General features: G+C 37.9%; 1 protein-coding gene across 2 annotated transcripts in view; it reads left to right on the top strand.

Moving 5' to 3' along the window:
- The first annotated feature begins 17,539 nt into the window (after positions 1-17,539).
- LOC126293580 (translation initiation factor eIF-2B subunit alpha) overlaps positions 17,540-18,766 on the top strand; it is a 54,695-nt gene continuing 53,468 nt past the window's right edge. The window contains exons 1-3 of one of the 2 annotated variants that reach the window (XM_049986855.1): positions 17,540-17,860; positions 18,079-18,180; positions 18,280-18,419. In XM_049986855.1, coding sequence (XP_049842812.1) covers positions 17,848-17,860; positions 18,079-18,180; positions 18,280-18,419 — 255 coding nt within the window. In that variant the 5' untranslated portion in view covers positions 17,540-17,847. Of the gene's footprint in view, positions 17,861-18,078; positions 18,181-18,279; positions 18,420-18,766 lie in introns of those variants that run through there. The other variant, XM_049986856.1, reaches the window with a different exon arrangement.

The raw sequence follows: 18,766 nt of genomic DNA, 5'->3' as shown, positions 1-18,766 counted from the left end.
CTCATAACAATGCAGTTCAAAACTAAACAATCGAAATATGAGCACATTAAGACTGTTCACAACAACCAAGATTATAGAAAAAGCTGACTCAGTCAGTTTCTTAGGTTTAAATCTGGATAAAAATTTGAGCTGGCAGGCACATGTTGAGCATCAAGCAAATAAACTGGGCAGCTTTGCATTTGCAATGCAAATATTATCAACTGCAACTGATATGAACACACGAAAAGTAGCATAAACAAGCTACTTTGAATTTGTTATATAAAAAAATTACAATATATTAAAGGCACACAAGATAATGCAGATGAATTCAGACCCACATAAAAGAAAGCTATATGACATACTGACACTGAAATGTTATTACTCGGTAGATGAACTCATGCCGGTCAGCCTGAAAATTTGAGTTGGATACAATGTGTTAGATATCCCAAGAAATATCATGATAGTGTTATATTATTTATTTTAATACTATTATTTATTAGTGTAAAAATCATAGAAACACTATTATAAATTTTTGATGTACCTCCTGTATGCAAACCAAATGGATTGCAAATGTACATCATTAGATGAATAAATCACAATTTATGAATCTGTTGTATTACACACTGCACCTAAAATAAGGGCTGATCATCTACGCACAGACGATGGGCTCAAGGTGAAGCAAGACAAAACGGAGTTCATTCTGTTAGGAAGGAGACGCAAGAAGAATTCTTTGAGATAAATAGCATGGGGTTCAAGAAAGTTGGCCAGTTCAAATACTTGGGATGTAGGCTTACCAATGACAACAGCATAGGAATGGACATCAAGGAAAGAGTAACAATGGGAATGAAATGTATGTATTCCCTCAGGGAGACGCTCAGCTCACAAGCTTGAAATATTCAAGCAGTTACTAAAAATATATGTTAGCTGTTAGCTACATAGAGAACTAAGTAAGTTAGTAATTATTAAATGAAAATGGACAAATCAAATGTTTCAGTCATTGTAAGTATGCCACTAGAAGAGTGGTGCTGTTGATTTTTTTTTTCTTTGTTTTATTTGGCCTTCAGAATGGTGCTGTAGAAGATGGTTCCTATTCTGTGAAACTGCCATCATGACTTTGCCTGTAATATACAATTGAAACATAAAACAATGAACACTTCTAAGGATACAATGTAAAAGTGACATGATTGAGAAGAGAAGTAAAGATGATGGGTGAAACTGCATGGCTGTGCATGTGGAAGGAACTTTGTGCTGAAAGCAGATATGCAGAACCCATGGCTATGGTTTTTGCTTTGCTGGAAGAATGGTCTGTTGTTTCAAGTAACTTACCAAATTTCAGTGAAGTCAACTAGTGTGGGAGACTGAATTGTTCTGATGGAGACTTCTGAAACATGTGGATGAAGCATAACATATAAAGTTAAATAAAACCATTTTAAGATGAACGTAAGGCTGGATTTATTCAGTACAGTAAACTATAATACAGAATAATAAACACAGAAAGGGGAAACACATTTGAAAAGAAATTAGAACTTTACTTATTCTCAGTCTTTGTATATAGTTTAAAACAATACTTAGATATTAGTTATTAAAATTTGATCACTTCCCAACAAGAGCATCATCACAATATAAAGTGCATTTGCAGACAAAATATCTCCAGTGTAAATACAAAGGCATGCTGAAAAGTAAAGTCACTGATTTTTCTAAATTCTTGTCTCACTATTGATTACATGTCATGCATGTTATTGGGTGACTCCCACTTCACATATAGAAGTTGCAACCTTCTGCTGTTACAAGTCTGTAAATTTTACCATGTAGCATGGCAATGTGTGACAAACAATGTTCTGTAATAGAGTTTCTAACTGTGGAAAACGTTCCTCCAATTTTGAAATCCATAGAAAAATGAAAGCGGTATAGAATGATCGTTATATCGACATCAGTTATAAATGACATTGCTCATAATGAAGGAAATGGTGGTGCAAACCTCAACATGTATGACAGAGCTCAGAGTGAACGAATGCATACGGCAACTGACAAAGCTCATCAAAATCAGATTGATGAACTCATCAAAGTAAATCATGAACACAGCTCTCAGGGAAGTGTGACATACCACACGAATCTGTACAGGCCATCATTGCAGAACTGCCATACAGGAAACTGTGTGTACTGGAGGTGCCTCGAAAGCTCACTCCTGACACGAAACAGAATATTGGACATCCGTTAGTAATGTATTTTACATCTGCGTACAAGTGTGATACATTCCTTAGCAGCAGTGTGACAGGTGACAAATGCCGGGTTTACCATTTCAACGGCACATTGCACATTACTGATGTTGATACAATCATAATTGTAAACAGCTTTCATTCTTCTACAGTTTGCAGTTGGAGGCACATTTTCTGCAGTTTCTCATGTAATGACACAGTTGTCACACATCTCCATGTCACAAGCTACACTTTGGATTCCTCTAGCGGCAGAGGATTGTGACTTGAGTCAGCAGAGTGGGAAAGCTGACTGAGTAATGTGCATGACATGTAATACCTCAACCAATTTTGAGAATGGTATAAAAAATTTGAACAGAAAGTTTCCACTGCTTGTTTTCCTGTGTTCAAGTTGGCTTAAACAACACAGTATACTGTCGAAGCAAGGTATGTGGAGGAAGACGTGGAGTAAGTAGGGTGTGGGTGAAGTGGTGTAAAGATATATCTGTGTGTGTTTTGACAGCAAAATAGAGTAACACTGTAATGTACCGGTAGTGTGGTTGTGTAGTGCCTTCAGAAAGTAAGTCATACATATCGTCCCACACTAACATCATTCAGGTTTTCCTGCAGACACAGTTCTGCTCTGTTACAGGTAAGAGATGCATAAAAGTCTGGAAGTGAAATGCCACAGCAAATGGAAACACACACCAAAGCTGAAGTATGTGGGACAGTACGATTCTTGTGGACAAAACACCATGAAATTCTGGTGATAGGTGGACCACATGCAATGTTGCTTCCAGCCGTAGTTAAAGGTGATCAACAGTTTCACCGAGTTTGCACAGATGTGGGTGATTGCAACCAGGAAGGAAAGCTACTGACATCGACCACAGACGACAATGCCTGAATAATCTTTTTGACGAGCTGAAAGAATGTAAAGGAGAAAAAGATTTTACTGTGACTGTGGAGCAGATTTCTATCATTGAGGAACTGAACAATTGGTAGAATGTCCTGGCCATTGTTTACAGAGAGTTGGTGACTATATGTTGAGAAATAGTGTCATGCACCTGTGTCGCTTTGAAGTGCAGTTCCAGTGTTCAATAAAAATTACTTGACCTGCCATAATAGTGGGTAACTTACTTTTCAAAGTCTCTTTGTATAAATACGGTACTGGAAAGTTCTAGCAGAGTGTAAATAATTTGCATGTGAAGGTAACAACTCACTGAATAAGAGACACTGAGGAATTAATGGGGCAAGCTGAAAATTTGTGCCAGACTGGGATTCAAACCTGGACCTCCTGCTATAGCAGGCAGACGCACTGACCACCATGCCATCCAGACACAGTGATCGTCACAACCACACAGATTACCCTGGCACACCTCCTGTCATACCCAAATCCTCAACTTATACTATTCACTACCAATGTAGTGCACCATCTCACCGATTCCCTTACAACTGCATGCTTTGCACTCATAGGTAGCACACCATGCCTCATACATGTCTACCACAGTGCTCAGGGGTCACAGCACTAAGTTACAACACCTGAAAATGGGTGTATAAGATCCCGAAACCAGTTGTGTGATAATTTAAGAACTTTACAACTGAAGGGATATTTTCAACCTCTGGTGTAATGCACAGTTGCAGATGTTCCTCCAACAGGATTCTTTTGTAATGAACTGTTTTTAGATGGAGAAAGCAAGCCAAATGGTATATATGTTTCATTAAGGCCACTGATGTTATTTTATTTCAATAAAGTGAAGCACATTTGGTGACAAAAATATGCATTTTGTTGGAGTCACATAACAGATTGAAAATACCTTCACTGCTTTCTGAAATAACCTCAGAAAAAAGTAGGCCTCTTGAAAGAAATGTATGGGGGATGGGGGGAGAGTTGTGTAAACTAACACTGTACATGACCGCCAATAAAATGTTGGTTCTACTATGTTTGCTGTTGTCAATTATTACCCACTGTGTTATGCCTACTATTCTATAGGTATCGCATGATTATTTTTTTTTTCTTTTTCAAGAAATAGATAAGTACATAGTATACAAACTGCAAGCGACTGCCACAATTTTCTTCTCATTATTGTTCATACGTTCTAATATATAAACTTATTTCGAAGTGCCAAAATGTACTAGGATACATAAAATGTCTATAAAACGCTACACTGTACAATGTACTTGCAGTGATACAGTCACAATTCCTGAAATCCATCACCCGTTTTGCCCTCCTGGGTCCATGGATAAACTCGGAAAATCCACCAAATTACACCACACACAGACACACCCAGCCTGCACATTAGTGGAAAATTGTGGGTTTCAGATCGGCAGCCACAGAAATGGCCTGCAGTTTTGGCCCGTCAAGATAGTCCACTCATGTGGCCAGCTATTCACGTGTCACAGACACCATGTTGGTGATACTAGATCGCTGTGATCACCCACATAACAGACTACTTGAGCAAATACTCTGAGAATCAATTAGGATAGGTAGCAACTCAACATAAAGATGACCGCTGAGCCACACACAGGCACATAGAAAAGACAATCACACTCTCACAACTAAATTTTTGGACGTGGTCTTTGTCAGAAAACAAGAGAGCATACACATTCACACAATCACTCAGACACAAGTCATGCACACATGACTGTTGTCTCTGGCCGCTGCGTCAGCAAGCTCTGAGAATCAGATCATGCTGAAGAGAAGGGTGGGAACAGGAGAAGCAGTAAGAGTGAGAGAGTAGGAAAGCGGCGCATGAACTCAGTAAACAAACAATTTCACTCTACTGGTGGAAAAAAAGGAAGAGAGAGGGAGAGAGAGAGAGAGAGAGAGAGAGAGAGAGAGAGAGAGAGAGAGAGATTTTTCCAGTTTTTCTTTCTTTTCAAATTTTTCTGATATTTCCTTAATATGTTTGAAATTCCCTAATTCCCCAGATTTCCAAAATTTGTGGCAATCCTGGACAAGTAATTTAATATAAGATTTATAAGGCTGCAAGTTTCGAGAAATATCCCAAAAGTGGATGACAAATGTTGATCATGTGATGCCACCAGATGAGGTACCCTGCCGCATGTGCAGCGTTTGTCCCTGTCGATCTTAACCTCACTGGTAGGAAGCAGTCATACACATAACTCAACTAGGGGACCATTCTTTCTTTCTTGCATTTTCCGAAGTGATACGGTAGTGCTCACAATATTGGTAATAGAAGAATATGATGAATCAATATACATTTACAAAAACAAGAGTGCCTACTGGAGCAATGTGTAGCACTGCCCCCTACCATCGAGAGTAGTACAGCCAAGCCCAACTGCTACACGTATGGTGATGCACATCATCTGACAATGACACATGTTCACTGTTTGTCATCCACTTATGGTGTATTTCCTAACATTTATGGAGCCATGAGTCTTACATTAAATTACTTGTCTCAGTGTCCTCTACATTGCTCTGGGGTTTTGAAGAATTAATAAGAATCATCCTGTATATATTGTGGGAGTTATATTTTCACAAATTCACAATTAGAGAATTTAATTTCAGTTTAATTAGATCACATTGTGGCCCATACGATGAAATATAAATGCAGAATACTGGCTTAAAGTAACAAAGTAGTCAATAACTGTGCGCAAAATTTATAAAATAAATTTAGTTATTAAGTCTTAATTAATCAAATAAGTAATCAATTTCCAGCTTTGCTAACATGTACACCATGTTACAGCATTGTGTAGGTTTGAGTTATGTGGTTGACTTCATCATAAATTATGTGTGAACAGTAGGTGCAGTAATCTTTACACAACTGGCAACTTGCACTTTAACATATTTGACAAAAGAATTATTTTATGTGGCAGTCAGTGGTAACAAATTTAGATGTAACTAACACAAATTAATAGATAAATGTATGAGTTTTAATACATATGTAATGCCACTGAAACAGAATGTGATCAGGTTGTTTAGTGAATATGGTGTTGGTCACTTCAGTATGGTGTCTTTCGGTCTGTCACATAAGAACAAGAATGATGGATATGTTGGTAGAACAACTCCCATCTGCATAGTTCAGAGAAGGTGGTGTTACGGGGGAAATATCCAAATGGCACAAGATGTGAATGAACTACTAAAGTTGAGAACAGCATGTTCCACCACTGGGTAGTCGACTCTGTTTTCTGCTACAGTTTGGTAGCAGCCATTTGTTCAAATGGACAGGTGGCCAAGCTCACATAAAATGCTGAATAGAGATTGCAGCAGAGCTGGTATACGAGATGACTACTTTCACATGTGGCATTGCCTCTGATGGAACAATATAAGCCTGTGACAGGGTTGGAGTAGGAGGTGCGCAATGAGTGAATAGGTCAGGTCTTGCTCCTGTGTCTTCCACAGGGGAGTAACCCATGTGGTATCAGTTTGATAGCAGGCATGGCATAAGGAAGGACCACAGTATTGCATAATCTGGGTGGGTGGTAGCATCCGGTAAGGTAGGGGTGGGAAAGATAGTTGAAAGCATACTCATCATCACCAGGCGCAACGGTGAGCAGCTGAAGCTGTGGCAGCTTTTTATCGTTATACAGAGCATTGCACGACTATGCAATTTACCTAGCATTATCTCAAAAATGGCCACTGACTGATCTGGCCAGCTCAATCATCATAAGCTGTTCCACATCGAGCTCTCGTAGGTTGTGATGAAAAGCACATGGTCCACCAGCAATATCAGCAATATCTATCACGCAACTGTGACAAAACCTGCAAACAGTGTGTAATACAAACTCTCGTGATGACATCTGGCACCTGTCATCGAATGTCCATGTTACTACAGGATGACACTGTAGCTAGATAAAGTTACACCAAATACTTGACCAATAAAATCTATCCATACTGCGTGATCATAAGATTACAGTTGCAGATAGTGTGTAATCTGTATATTATGTGAAATAAAACTTCATTTAGCCTACTGCCACATGGTGTTCATAAATTAGCCACTAGGTTATGAAAGTGACTTGTACAAGAAGTACCTAGCCTAACAAGTAAAACACAAAACTTGGGGAAAAACATTGTTATTTCTCTACATAGTCTCACTTTTTCAGTGGTGTACAATAGCTTTGAAATCCAGTTTATAGTAAGAACCATTCAGCTCCACAAATTAGGCATAGGTATAGATTTAGGAATCTCTGACCATTCTGCATTATTCTTTGAACTACCAGAAATAAACAATGAAATTTCATGTAAAAAAAAAAACCACATGCAAAGGAACTTAGATAAAAACATTCAGTTACATTTAGAAATAAGTTGAGAGGTGCTGAATGGCCTTACAACAGCTGTATTTTGAGTAATAGTAACTTTAAGAATTTTTAAGTAGCTTTCCTGAAATATTTAATAAACTTTTCCACTTGGAACCCTGAGTAACAAAACGACTAATGAACTTAAATGGGTAACTCAGAGTATACAAATTTATAATCCCAGTTAGAGGCAACTCCACAATGAACATAAATATAATAAAAAAGAGACATTTTACTGAGTATGTTCATCGTTATACAGCTATATTTAAAAAAGTTATGAAAATAGCCAGAAAAATGGCAGACAATAAATTCATTGTACAACATAAAAGTAAGACAAAAGCAGTGTGGTTCATTGTCAAATTAGAGTTAGGTGTTAGAGTTAGTAATAATGCAATATCTAGGATTCAAGTAGATGATAGCTTTATTGTAAACCCAGCTCAAATATCAGAGTGTTTAAATGATTGATTCATAAATGTTGCAAAGTCAGATGTTGATGTAGCAGAGTAAAGGAAATCCCTTAGCACTCCACCAAGAAGCTGAGTATCTTACAGATTTTACAAAAGTCACAATAAAGGACATGGAAAATGTTACATTCTCATTAAAAAATAAACCCTCTGCTGAGTGGAATGGGATACCCACTAAAGTGACTGAAACAATGTGCGACATAATAGCACCTCCCCTAACTAAAATATTCCACCAATCTTTTGAACAGGGATGCCTTCCTGGTGTTTTGACAAGCGCCGAAGTCAGACCTCCGTTCAAGAGTAGCTCAAGGAAAGACATGGGAAACTATCACACTATTTTTATTCTTCCAGTCCTGTCAAACATTCTAGAGAAAGTAGCTGCAAACCAGATCAAAAATTTTATTGTGAAAAATGATAATATTATAAGTAACCAATTTGGATCTCAACCAGGAAAAAACACTCTGGATGCAGTGAATAACTTTGTTGAAAGATATACAAATCCTTGGATCAGCAGAGCAAAGTTGCAGATGATATTTCTATTTTAATTAAAGATGACAAAGCCGAAAAAATTCCGAGATCCATCATAAGCACACTGGATACTTTAGAAAACTGGTTCCAGTTAAATGGTCTGAAGCTGAACATTGTAAAAACCCATGCAGTACACTTCAAAACCAAACATTCGAAACGTGTGGGACTTAAAATACAACACAACAATCAACATAACAGCAGACAAAAATTATTTGAAGAGAAACATGTTAATCACACATATAACACGAGAAATAAAAATTATTTTATGTTACCCACACATCAGTTGAAAATATGTTCACAGGCTCCACAGTGTATGGGGATGACAATGTATAACCGGTTAATGGGCCACATTTTAATATGCACCCAGAATTTTTAAAAATGAGACTACAGCAGATTCTGTTGGAGAAATGCTGCTATTCAATAGAAGAATTCATAGAGTATGAATGTAATTCGAGCAACGAGTAATTAAGCATTGGATTTTATTGTATGTATATATAACAAATTTTATTATTATTATTATTACTATTATGTTTACTGTTAACATCAGCTGTTCTATATTTATGGTGAAATTTTACCAAAATTTTGACACGTCTCCTGTAGCTGAATAAAATGATTTAGATTATGTGCATTATGAGATTAATAAACCGCAATTCACAATTGACTTCAGGTTCCACATCTTCTTTTTTGGTGAATCTTTTAACACCAATCTATTTCTTTCAGGTTTGGAAGTAGAAATTGATGAGAGATGACTAAATCTGGTAAATAGGGAGCATGAGGAAGCAATATGAACTTTTAAAGCAATGATTTTGGGCATCGGGGTAATAGATGTGTGGACTAGTACACTGTCAAGAGGAAAAAAAACTTTCTATTTAACTAAATGTGACTGTTTTTGCTTGATTTCATCATTCAAATGCTAGCATAAGTCCACATAATATGCACCAATGACTGCTTTTCCTTTTGGAAGACAATCGGTGGAAATTATTACACACGCATCCCGAAACATTGACGCCATTACCTTCCCTGTAGATGGAACTATCTTTGGCTTCTTTGTAGCAGATAAAGCCCTGCAGTCCACTGTTTTGACTCTCACTTCACCTCAGGTGTAAGGTGATGCACACACATTTCATCCACAGTTATGAATCAACACACAACTTGGGTTTGTTGTAATGAAACATCACCAAACAATTGACTGATACCTCCTTATGACAGTGTTTTTGTTCCACTGGGAGTTAATAAGGCATTCTTGTTGCACTCAGATTCAGATTCGTTATTGCGTTGACATACAGTAGAATAGGCTTTTACAGTGACAGTAAGATACAAATATTGATCATGTTACATGTAAAAATTAAATATCTCATATACAGCTATGTTGTTGTTGTTGTTGTTGTTGTTGTTGTTGTCGTTGTTGTGGTCTTCAGTCCACAGACTGGTTTGATGCAGCTCTCCATACTACTCTATCATGTGCAAGGTTCTTCATCTCCCGGTACCTACTGCAACCTTCATCCTTCTGAATCTGTTTAGTATATTCATCTCTCGGTCTCCCTCTACGATTTTTACCCTCCAAACTGCCTCCCAATACTAAATACTAAATTGGTGATCCCTTGATGCCTCAGAATATGCCCTACCAACCGATCCCTTCTTCTGGTCAAGTTGTGCCACAAATTTCTCTTCTCTCCAATTCTATTCAATACCTCCTCATTAGTTATGTGACCTACCCATCTAATCTTCAACATTCTTCTGTAGCACCACATTTTGAAAGCCTCTATTCTCTTCTTGTCTAAACTATTTATCTTCCATGTTTCACTTCCATACATGGCTACACTCCATACAAATACTTTCAGAAACGACTTCCTGACACTTAAAACTATACTCGATGTTAACAAATTCCTCATCTTCAGAAACGCCTTCCTTGCCATTGCCAGTCTCCATTTTATATCCTCTCTACTTCGACCATCATCAGTTATTTTGCTCCCCAAATAGCAAAACTCATTTACTACTTTAAGCATCTCATTTCCTAATCTAATTCCCACAGCATCACCCGATTTAATTTGACTGCATTCCATTATTCTCGTTTGGCTTTTGTTCACATTTATCTTATATCCTCCTTTCAAGACACTGTCCATTCTGTTCAACTGCTCTTCCAAGTCCTTTGCTGTCTCTGATAGAATTACAATGTCATCAGCGAATCTCAAAGTTTTTATTTCTTCTGCATGGATTTTAATACCTACTCCAAATTTTTCTTTTGTTCCCTTTACTGCTTGCTCAATATACACATTGAATAACATTGGGGAGAGGCTAAAACCCTGTCTCACTCCCTTCCCAACCACTGCTTCCCTTTCATGCATCTCGACCCTTATAACTGTCATCTGGTTTCTGTACAAATTGTAAGTAGCCTTTCACTCCTTGTATTTTACCCCTGCCACGTTCAGAATTTGAAAGAGAGTATTCCAGTCAACATTGTAAAAAGCTTTCTCTAAGTCTACAAAAATGCTAGAAACGTAGGTTTGCCTTTCCTTAATCTTTCTTCTAAGATAAGTCATAGGGTCAGTATTGCCTCACATGTTCCAATATTTTTACGGAATGCAAACTGATCTTCCCAGAAGTCGGCTTCTACCAGTTTTTCCATTCGTCTGTAAAGAATTCGCGCTAGTATTTGCAGCCGTGACTTATTAAATTGATAGTTCAGTAATTTTCACATCTGTGAACACCTGCTTTCTTCGGGATTGGAATTATTCATATGATTTTGAAACACATCCCCGTTGGTTTCTGAACATTTTTGAACACATTCTAAGCTGATTTCTGGAAGAATCATAAGTTGATTTATGAATGCGTGTTTAGAATACGTGATGTCTCTGCCAGGGGAATCCCTGTTGCATCTAGAAATAAAAAACTTTCCCGCAGACAAGAGAGCATGGCTATATGATCTGAGCTGAATGAACACGAACGGGTGAATGCCAATCACTGTTTGTTTATTTAGTTGACTGGGTGTGCGAGTTATCAGTGTTATAATTATAAACAAAATCCAATGGATTCAGACAACCAGAATGGTAGTCTGAATCTGTGGATTTTGTGGTAGAATGGTAGTCTGGAATAACAGGTAAGAAAAATTGCATGTTAATCTTCTCGGTGTATCCAAGAAAACGAAATTTTGACAGAAAATTTTTGTTAGATCGCTTCACTGCCAAGGTCCAGTTTTACAGTCCCCAGTTAGCAGCCACTTAAGTTATATTCTTGGAATAGTGTGGAAGACACGTTGTTCGAACACACAACAACGCATAACCGCAGAATAAACGCGATATAACGAAACTAGTGAATCTGGCACTGTTTGTGAAGTTAATCGGAGAATAAGTTTTGACAATGGCAGGAATAGTTACAGAATTAGTGATTAGTAGACTGTTTGTTGCAACGAGGAAGGACAAGAAACGGTGACATCACGCAAATAGCAGAATATGCTTCCCTTTCGTGCATCTCGACCCTTATAACTGTCATCTGGTTTCTGTACAAATTGTAAGTAGCCTTTCACTCCCTGTATTTTACCCCTGCCACCTTCAGAATTTGAAAGAGAGTATTCTAGTCAACATTGCCAAAAGCTTTCTCTATGTCTACAAATGGTAGAAACATAGGTTTGTCTTTCCTTAATCTATTATCTAAGATAAGTCGTAGCGTTAGCATTGCCTCACATGTTCCAATATTTCTACAGAATCCAAACTGACCTTCCCCGAGGTCAGGTTCTACCAGTTTTTCCATTAGTCTGTAAAGTGACTTATTAAACTGATAGTTCAGTAATTTTCACATATGTCAACACCTGCTTTCTTTGGGATTAGAATTATTATATTCTACTTGAAGTCTGAGTTCTTTTAATCTTAATTATTAATATAACTATTTTCAATATCATAGACCTTTTTTATATGATAACATGGGTTTTTTGCTAGCCAGTCATATAATTTTATTTTGAACTTTTTAAACGTAAGGATCAAGCGGCAAGAGGGAATTTTGTTAAAAATGTTGAGGGCATTCACTTTATGGGAGTTTCCTGTTATTGCTAGCCTGTGCCTTTGAATGACAATGTTTGCCTTATTTCGCTTTCACGTGACCACATTTTTAGCTATTATGCAATGCACAGCACATGTTAAGATGCCTATGATGTCTGACAGCTCATCCATTTCAATTGACAATTATCTGATACGATTTTGTGCATTTTCTTCACAGTTCCTGTTGTGGTCACTTCATTTGGTCAGCCAATGCTATGCCTGTCTTGGCAGCTTGTGCAGCCTTGATGAACTCTGCCACCCAATATTTTTCTGTTGTAAATGAAGGAGCAGACCCCACCCTAGAGTTTATTCTGGCTTGTCAATATAAGATGAACTTAATGTTAAGCAACTAACTAACTCACTAATTGTGATAAAAATCCACTGACATAAGAAATGGCTACAAATATTAAAACTAGTGTACGATTCTCATTAATATATTTTGTGCCACTTCATGTATTTAATTAAAAGGCTCTAAGGAACTGATCTCTACACCTATATAAAACATCAACACAGTGATTAAAAAAAGTTCACAAACTGACAAGGCACATTGGGCATACAGCAAGGATCAGTAATAGCATAAGAATCAGTGGTCGTAAAGGCCACACAGGGCTATTAAATGGTGTTGCAGTTATTTAGTCACAGGTTACAAATGGACACACACAACAGGAGATGTTCAAAATTTTGCCCACATGCATCGAGACACACCTGAGTTGATACTGCACTGAATGGCACACTCTCTCAAAGGTATCTGGTGTATCTCAAAGACATTCTGCTGCCGCAACAATTATGCCCACTAGATCCTCTGCTGGTGTAACAGGTGTTTTGTACACAAGGCCCTTCAGATACTCCCACAGGAAAATATCTATTGGGGACAGATAGGGTGAACATGGTGGCCATACGACTGTCCCAGCATAACCAATCCAGCAGCTGGGAAAGGTTGCCTGCAGATGTGCCCTCACCTGTCTGCCGAAATTCTTGGAGGCTCCATCGTGCTGAAATTGATGTGGTGATGAAAAGGCATGGGATCATCATTCAGCATGATAGGCAGAACCTGTTGTTGGAATACAAGACACATGCAATCATAGAGTCAGTCTGGGAAAATGTACAGCCCAATTAATAAGTTTCTGGTGATACCAGCCCACACATGACTGTAGCACCCTCTCATGGCATTTGTGATCCCCAGTTCCTATGTGATTACTGATCCTTGTTCCATGTCAGTTCGTAAAATTTTTTTGTATCGCCCTGTATACATTTGGTTTTCATAGGTGTTTTATTAAACAACTAATGAGTCAGTGACATAATTGGCACTGCTTATTTCTAACAACCCTTTTGTATAGAATGATGAAGAAATTATCAGAGTATTACTGGCAAAACCTACAACTCTCTCTCAGAAAAGAAAGCTAACTATCCACTTATGCTGGAACATACTTCCTCGACACCACTCCTCTCCATAGCAGCACTTGCTTCAGCCACATACTGTGATCTCACTTAAAACCAAGCAAGTTAAAAAGCAAGCACTATACTTAGTGTTTGTAAATCACTTAATTGCTTGATTCCTTACTTCTGAACTGGAAGAAATTGGAACACTTCACGTTGCCAGCACTTTGTGTCTGACAACCACCAACATCACTGACAATAATACACTGAGATGACTAAAGTCACGAGACAAGGACATGCACATATACAGATGGTGGTAGTATCATGTACACAAGGTATAAAAAGGCAGTGCATTGGCAGAGCTGTCATTTGTATTCAGATGACTCATGTGAAAATGTTTCGGACATGATTATAGCTGCACAATGGGAATAACTGACTTTCAATGTGGAATGGTAGTTGGGGCTAGATGCATGGGACATTCAATTTTGGAAAATGTTAGGGAATTCAATATTCCGAGATCCACACTGTAAACAGTGTGTTGAGAATACCTAACTTCAGACATTATCTCTCACCACGAGCAACAGAGTGGCTGACGGCCTGCTCCTAATGACTGAGAGCAACAGTATTACAGTGTAACGATAATTTTTACTTTTGGACAGTCTAATTACAACTGAAAGAAACAGTTTTCATGCCATGCGCATTTTGCTTTTGTTCTCTGCAAGGCACCTTCAGTGGCAGGTTCCGTGAACAATTTTCTACATTTTGTGTTTTTGTTCCATTTTAACCACTATTCTTGTTCTTATAATTTTCAATTTGAGGGTTTTTTTCCACACTTAACAACACTAGGAAAATTGTGTTTCAATCAGTTGTAGTTAGTGAGTCCTAAAGTAAAAATTATCATTATACTGTATTATTATATGCAACTGAGGAAGACAGAACAACAAAAGTTGAAGAGAGAAACAATGTTTGCCTAGAGTTGTCAGTGCTAACAGGCCAGCATCACTGCATGAAATAATCACAGAAATCAATGTGGGACATACGATGAACATATGTGATAAGATAGTGCGGCAAAATGTGGCATTAACAAGCTATGGCAGCAGATGACCAATGTGAGTGCCTTTGCAAACAGCATGAAATCGCCCGGCCTCTCTTGAGCTCATGACCATATCGGTTGGATCCTAGAAACTGACTGGAACACTGTGGCTTAGTCAGATGAGTTGGTAAGAGCTGATGATAGGGTTAGAGTGTGGTGCAGAGCCCATGAAGCTGTGGACCCAAATTATCAACAAGGCACTGTGCAAACTGATGGTGGTTCCATAACGTTATGGGCTCTGTTTACACAGAATGGACTGGGTTCTCTGGTCCAACTGAACCAATTACTGACTGAAAATGGTTATGTTTGGAGACCATTTGCAGCCATTCATGGACTTCATGTTTTATGGATGACAATGCACCGTGTTATCAAACCATAACTGTTCACAGATGGTTTGATGAATGATCCGAACAATTTGAGCAAATGATTTGTCACCCAGATTGCCTAACACGAATCCCATTAAAATTTTATGGGCCAAAAATATTCATGCACAAAATCCTGCACCAGCAACATTTTTACAATTATGGACAGCTATAGAAGCAGCATGACTCAACATTTCTACAGGGGACTTCGAACAACTTGTCGGGTCCAAGCCGCGTCGAGTTGCTGCTCTATGCCAAGCAAAAGGATGTCTGACAGTGTATTGCTTACATCCTAAAACATAACCAGCTTTTGTGGCTACAACTGGACTGTTTAACTTGTCAGCAATCAGTGATCTTCAGTGAGATCTGTAACTCAAGATTGCTGTATTTCCTCCACCTGTGATATAACCTATGTCCATTTAGCATATGTCATGCATTCTGTGCCATGTTAATCAAATAAATGATGAAGTTGAAATAGTCCAAATACTTTCAACAACATGTTTTATCGCCTCACGAACTGACGGAGACTGACACAGGTTTAGTGCCTCATGGATGAAATAATACTGACTCTGCACGGCCACTGCTGCTGTCCCTTACATAACTGTTTACAATCATGAAGTTACAATCTGCATACACATTAAGTTGCCGACCGGCATGATGAAAAGACTGTTACATATAAGCTTTTGGCCAAAGACTTCCTGGGAAAAGAAAAATGCACACCCATTTACACAAGTGGGCACACCTCACAAGAAAACGGACAGTAAGCATTTCAACATAAAGAGGAGGAGCAACTCTTGTCACTAGCCAATAAATCTGTAGATTGTGAAGCAAACACTTAGTTTTTCGTGATGAACTTCGATTTTCAGCTAATATGGTGTTAACATACAAAGGTACTGGCAAAATGCTTGTTACCAGCATGCTATGCTCTTAGAGTGTTAGTATGTCTGCAATAGTCAATGACTTGTGGTAAAATACTAGGCATAAATACACTCAGTTCTGAGCTATGGTATTCGTTTCTGGAGATTGAAGACAAAAAACATGGACATAGTTTTTAAACTGCACATAACAGCCATACATAAGAATAATAACTGGAAGTAGTAGTGGGACTCATTGTAAAGAGCTAGTTAAAAAATTAAATAGTCTTACTTAGCGAAGTGTGTACATATAAAAGTCTGCGGAGCATATCATGGAAAATATTACCAAATGCTGCAGTAATTATTCTTTTGATGATCATGGCACAAGAGATAGTTGGAAGTTATAGTTACCGAGGAAGAACAAATAAAAAACAAGAAACAATATCTTATATCAGTTGATAAAACTGTATAATAAACTTCCAAAGGAAATGGAAAAGATTGCTAAAATACATTTTTTAAAAAGGCAACTGAAACTTTCTTAACAAGTAATGCTTATTACACAGTTAAAGATTACTTAGATAACAAAGAGTAGCGGATAGTAATGAAAGGGGATACTACAACACCTGTCACATTTCAATACAGGGTAATGTTTCACTGCTTTTGTGAGGATCATGTGTCAAGCCTAACTTAGTTTTTCAGGTGAACAGTTTGAGTGTCGAGATTGGAATTGAGGCTAGCAGTATGGACGTGTCTTCTCAGTCCAGGAATCATTGGTAGGTGTCTTGGTGTGTGCAGCAGTGGAGAGTGGAATTAAGTTTTACATTGCAAGTGATCGGAAAGAATCCAGGCGACGTCGGCACATAGGCAGGGACGAAGGAATCTATGTTTTATTTAGCAAGTTAACTGAAACAAATTGTGTGTAACTGAAGGAACATGAACATCTGTCCTACCCCCATAGGCTACCAGTCCTATCCTCAGAAAGCATGTTATATTTTCGGCTATTGATAGGCACTGTATTACCTTGAAACATCGCGTATCATTTTGAGATAATCTTTAAATGAATAAAGATAGATAGGCAGATAAAGAATGTGGATAGACGACACGTTCGAGTTTACAGAAAACATTGTGGTTTCACGTACTGTTGCATCAATTCTACAGCTCTTCGCAGCTCATCGTCGTTCCCTGAGTTTGCTTATGATCGCGTGATTATTATTATTAACGACACAAGTAAGAGAATATCCGGAATAGAAAACGTCTTTCGGCGAACACTTTCAAATCTTGCGTGAAATATCGTTTTGACAACAACTGTTCGACAAACGATATCGAAATCTCTGCAAAGACCTCCTTTAATCAGTTTAGTATGCGAACAATTGCGGTTACACAGCCCCTTGAACGAGTCACAAATTACGATAATATTCAAAACAAGGAAAAATAGTTTGAAATCTTAACGTATATATTTTCATCCAAGTTGAAAGTCACAGTCTAACTGTGTTGAAAGACAAACATTTTAGCTTTCGATATAATCAGTCACTCCAACAGTGTCACCAACACTCATAACCTCGCCATGTGTGTACTGTCTACTGTGGATTCTGTGATTGTCATTTGGACTCTGAATGTAAACATACTGTTGTGGTTTTGTGTGTGTGCTGTTTAAAAAACACATTTACGAGGAAGCAAGTAAGAAATAAACCTCGTTTGAAACCAGTAAGCGATGGATAAGAAGGGTAAGTAAATATTGGAAGCTGGAAAAATTAGAACCACAAAGAAAATAAAATTATAAATAGCGTTATATATTTTCGGTGGGTATGTTCGTTAGCTTTTGACATATACATTCTAGCTTGCGAAATGCTGACAGATGCATCCTACACTGAATGGTTATATGTCAACTGTGGCCCGTAACTTTGTGCATGATTAAATTTATTTCTAAAACTTGGGTTTCCAGAGATACAAGATTATTTTATCGGAATATTGGAGGAAGAAGAAGATGTGTCAGCTGGAATTGCCGCAATAAGGACCTTACTTACCGTTCTGGAGCGAGACGAATGTAAGTTTCGTTTTGACGGAAAAAATACTATCTCCTTTTGGTGGTTTGAACGTCGTGTGTAAAGTATCATAACGCAACACTTTTGCATACATTTTCCAGCAGAGACAGTACAAGAGTTGGATTCAAACCTTCGCGCAGCCGGAGATGCAATGCGAAAGACAGATCATCCAGGTGCAGCTGTCAGATCTGGATGCGAGCTGTTTCTGCGTTTCATTACCCTCGCCAAACTTGATACAGAGGTATGTTGCAAATGAATCCTGCCTGACAATGATTCCTTTAATGTTTTTACGCCAGGGACTTTAGAGTCATTTGACAATCTCATTCCATTTTTGTGTGTTGCCTCACACTCTTCCTTCCTAAATTCGTACTCCAAATAATAGATGTATGTAACATCTATCATAATTCCTCTTCCTTGTCATTTGTAATGCCTGGTTGATCTAGTAATGGACTAATCCTAAATAGTTTAATGTAAGTTCAGATTAGATTAGATTCAGTTTTCGTTCCATAAAGCCAAAAAACGAGATGATTTCATGGGTGTGGAACATGTCAGAAAGTATAACATAAAAATATAGTACATTTGAAAATA

The sequence above is a fragment of the Schistocerca gregaria genome, chromosome 10 (assembly GCF_023897955.1).
Source record: "Schistocerca gregaria isolate iqSchGreg1 chromosome 10, iqSchGreg1.2, whole genome shotgun sequence".
Classification (NCBI taxonomy): Eukaryota; Metazoa; Arthropoda; class Insecta; order Orthoptera; family Acrididae; genus Schistocerca; species Schistocerca gregaria.
The sequence above is the reverse complement of the archived record's forward strand: the minus strand, read 5'-3'. Positions and strand labels throughout refer to the sequence as shown.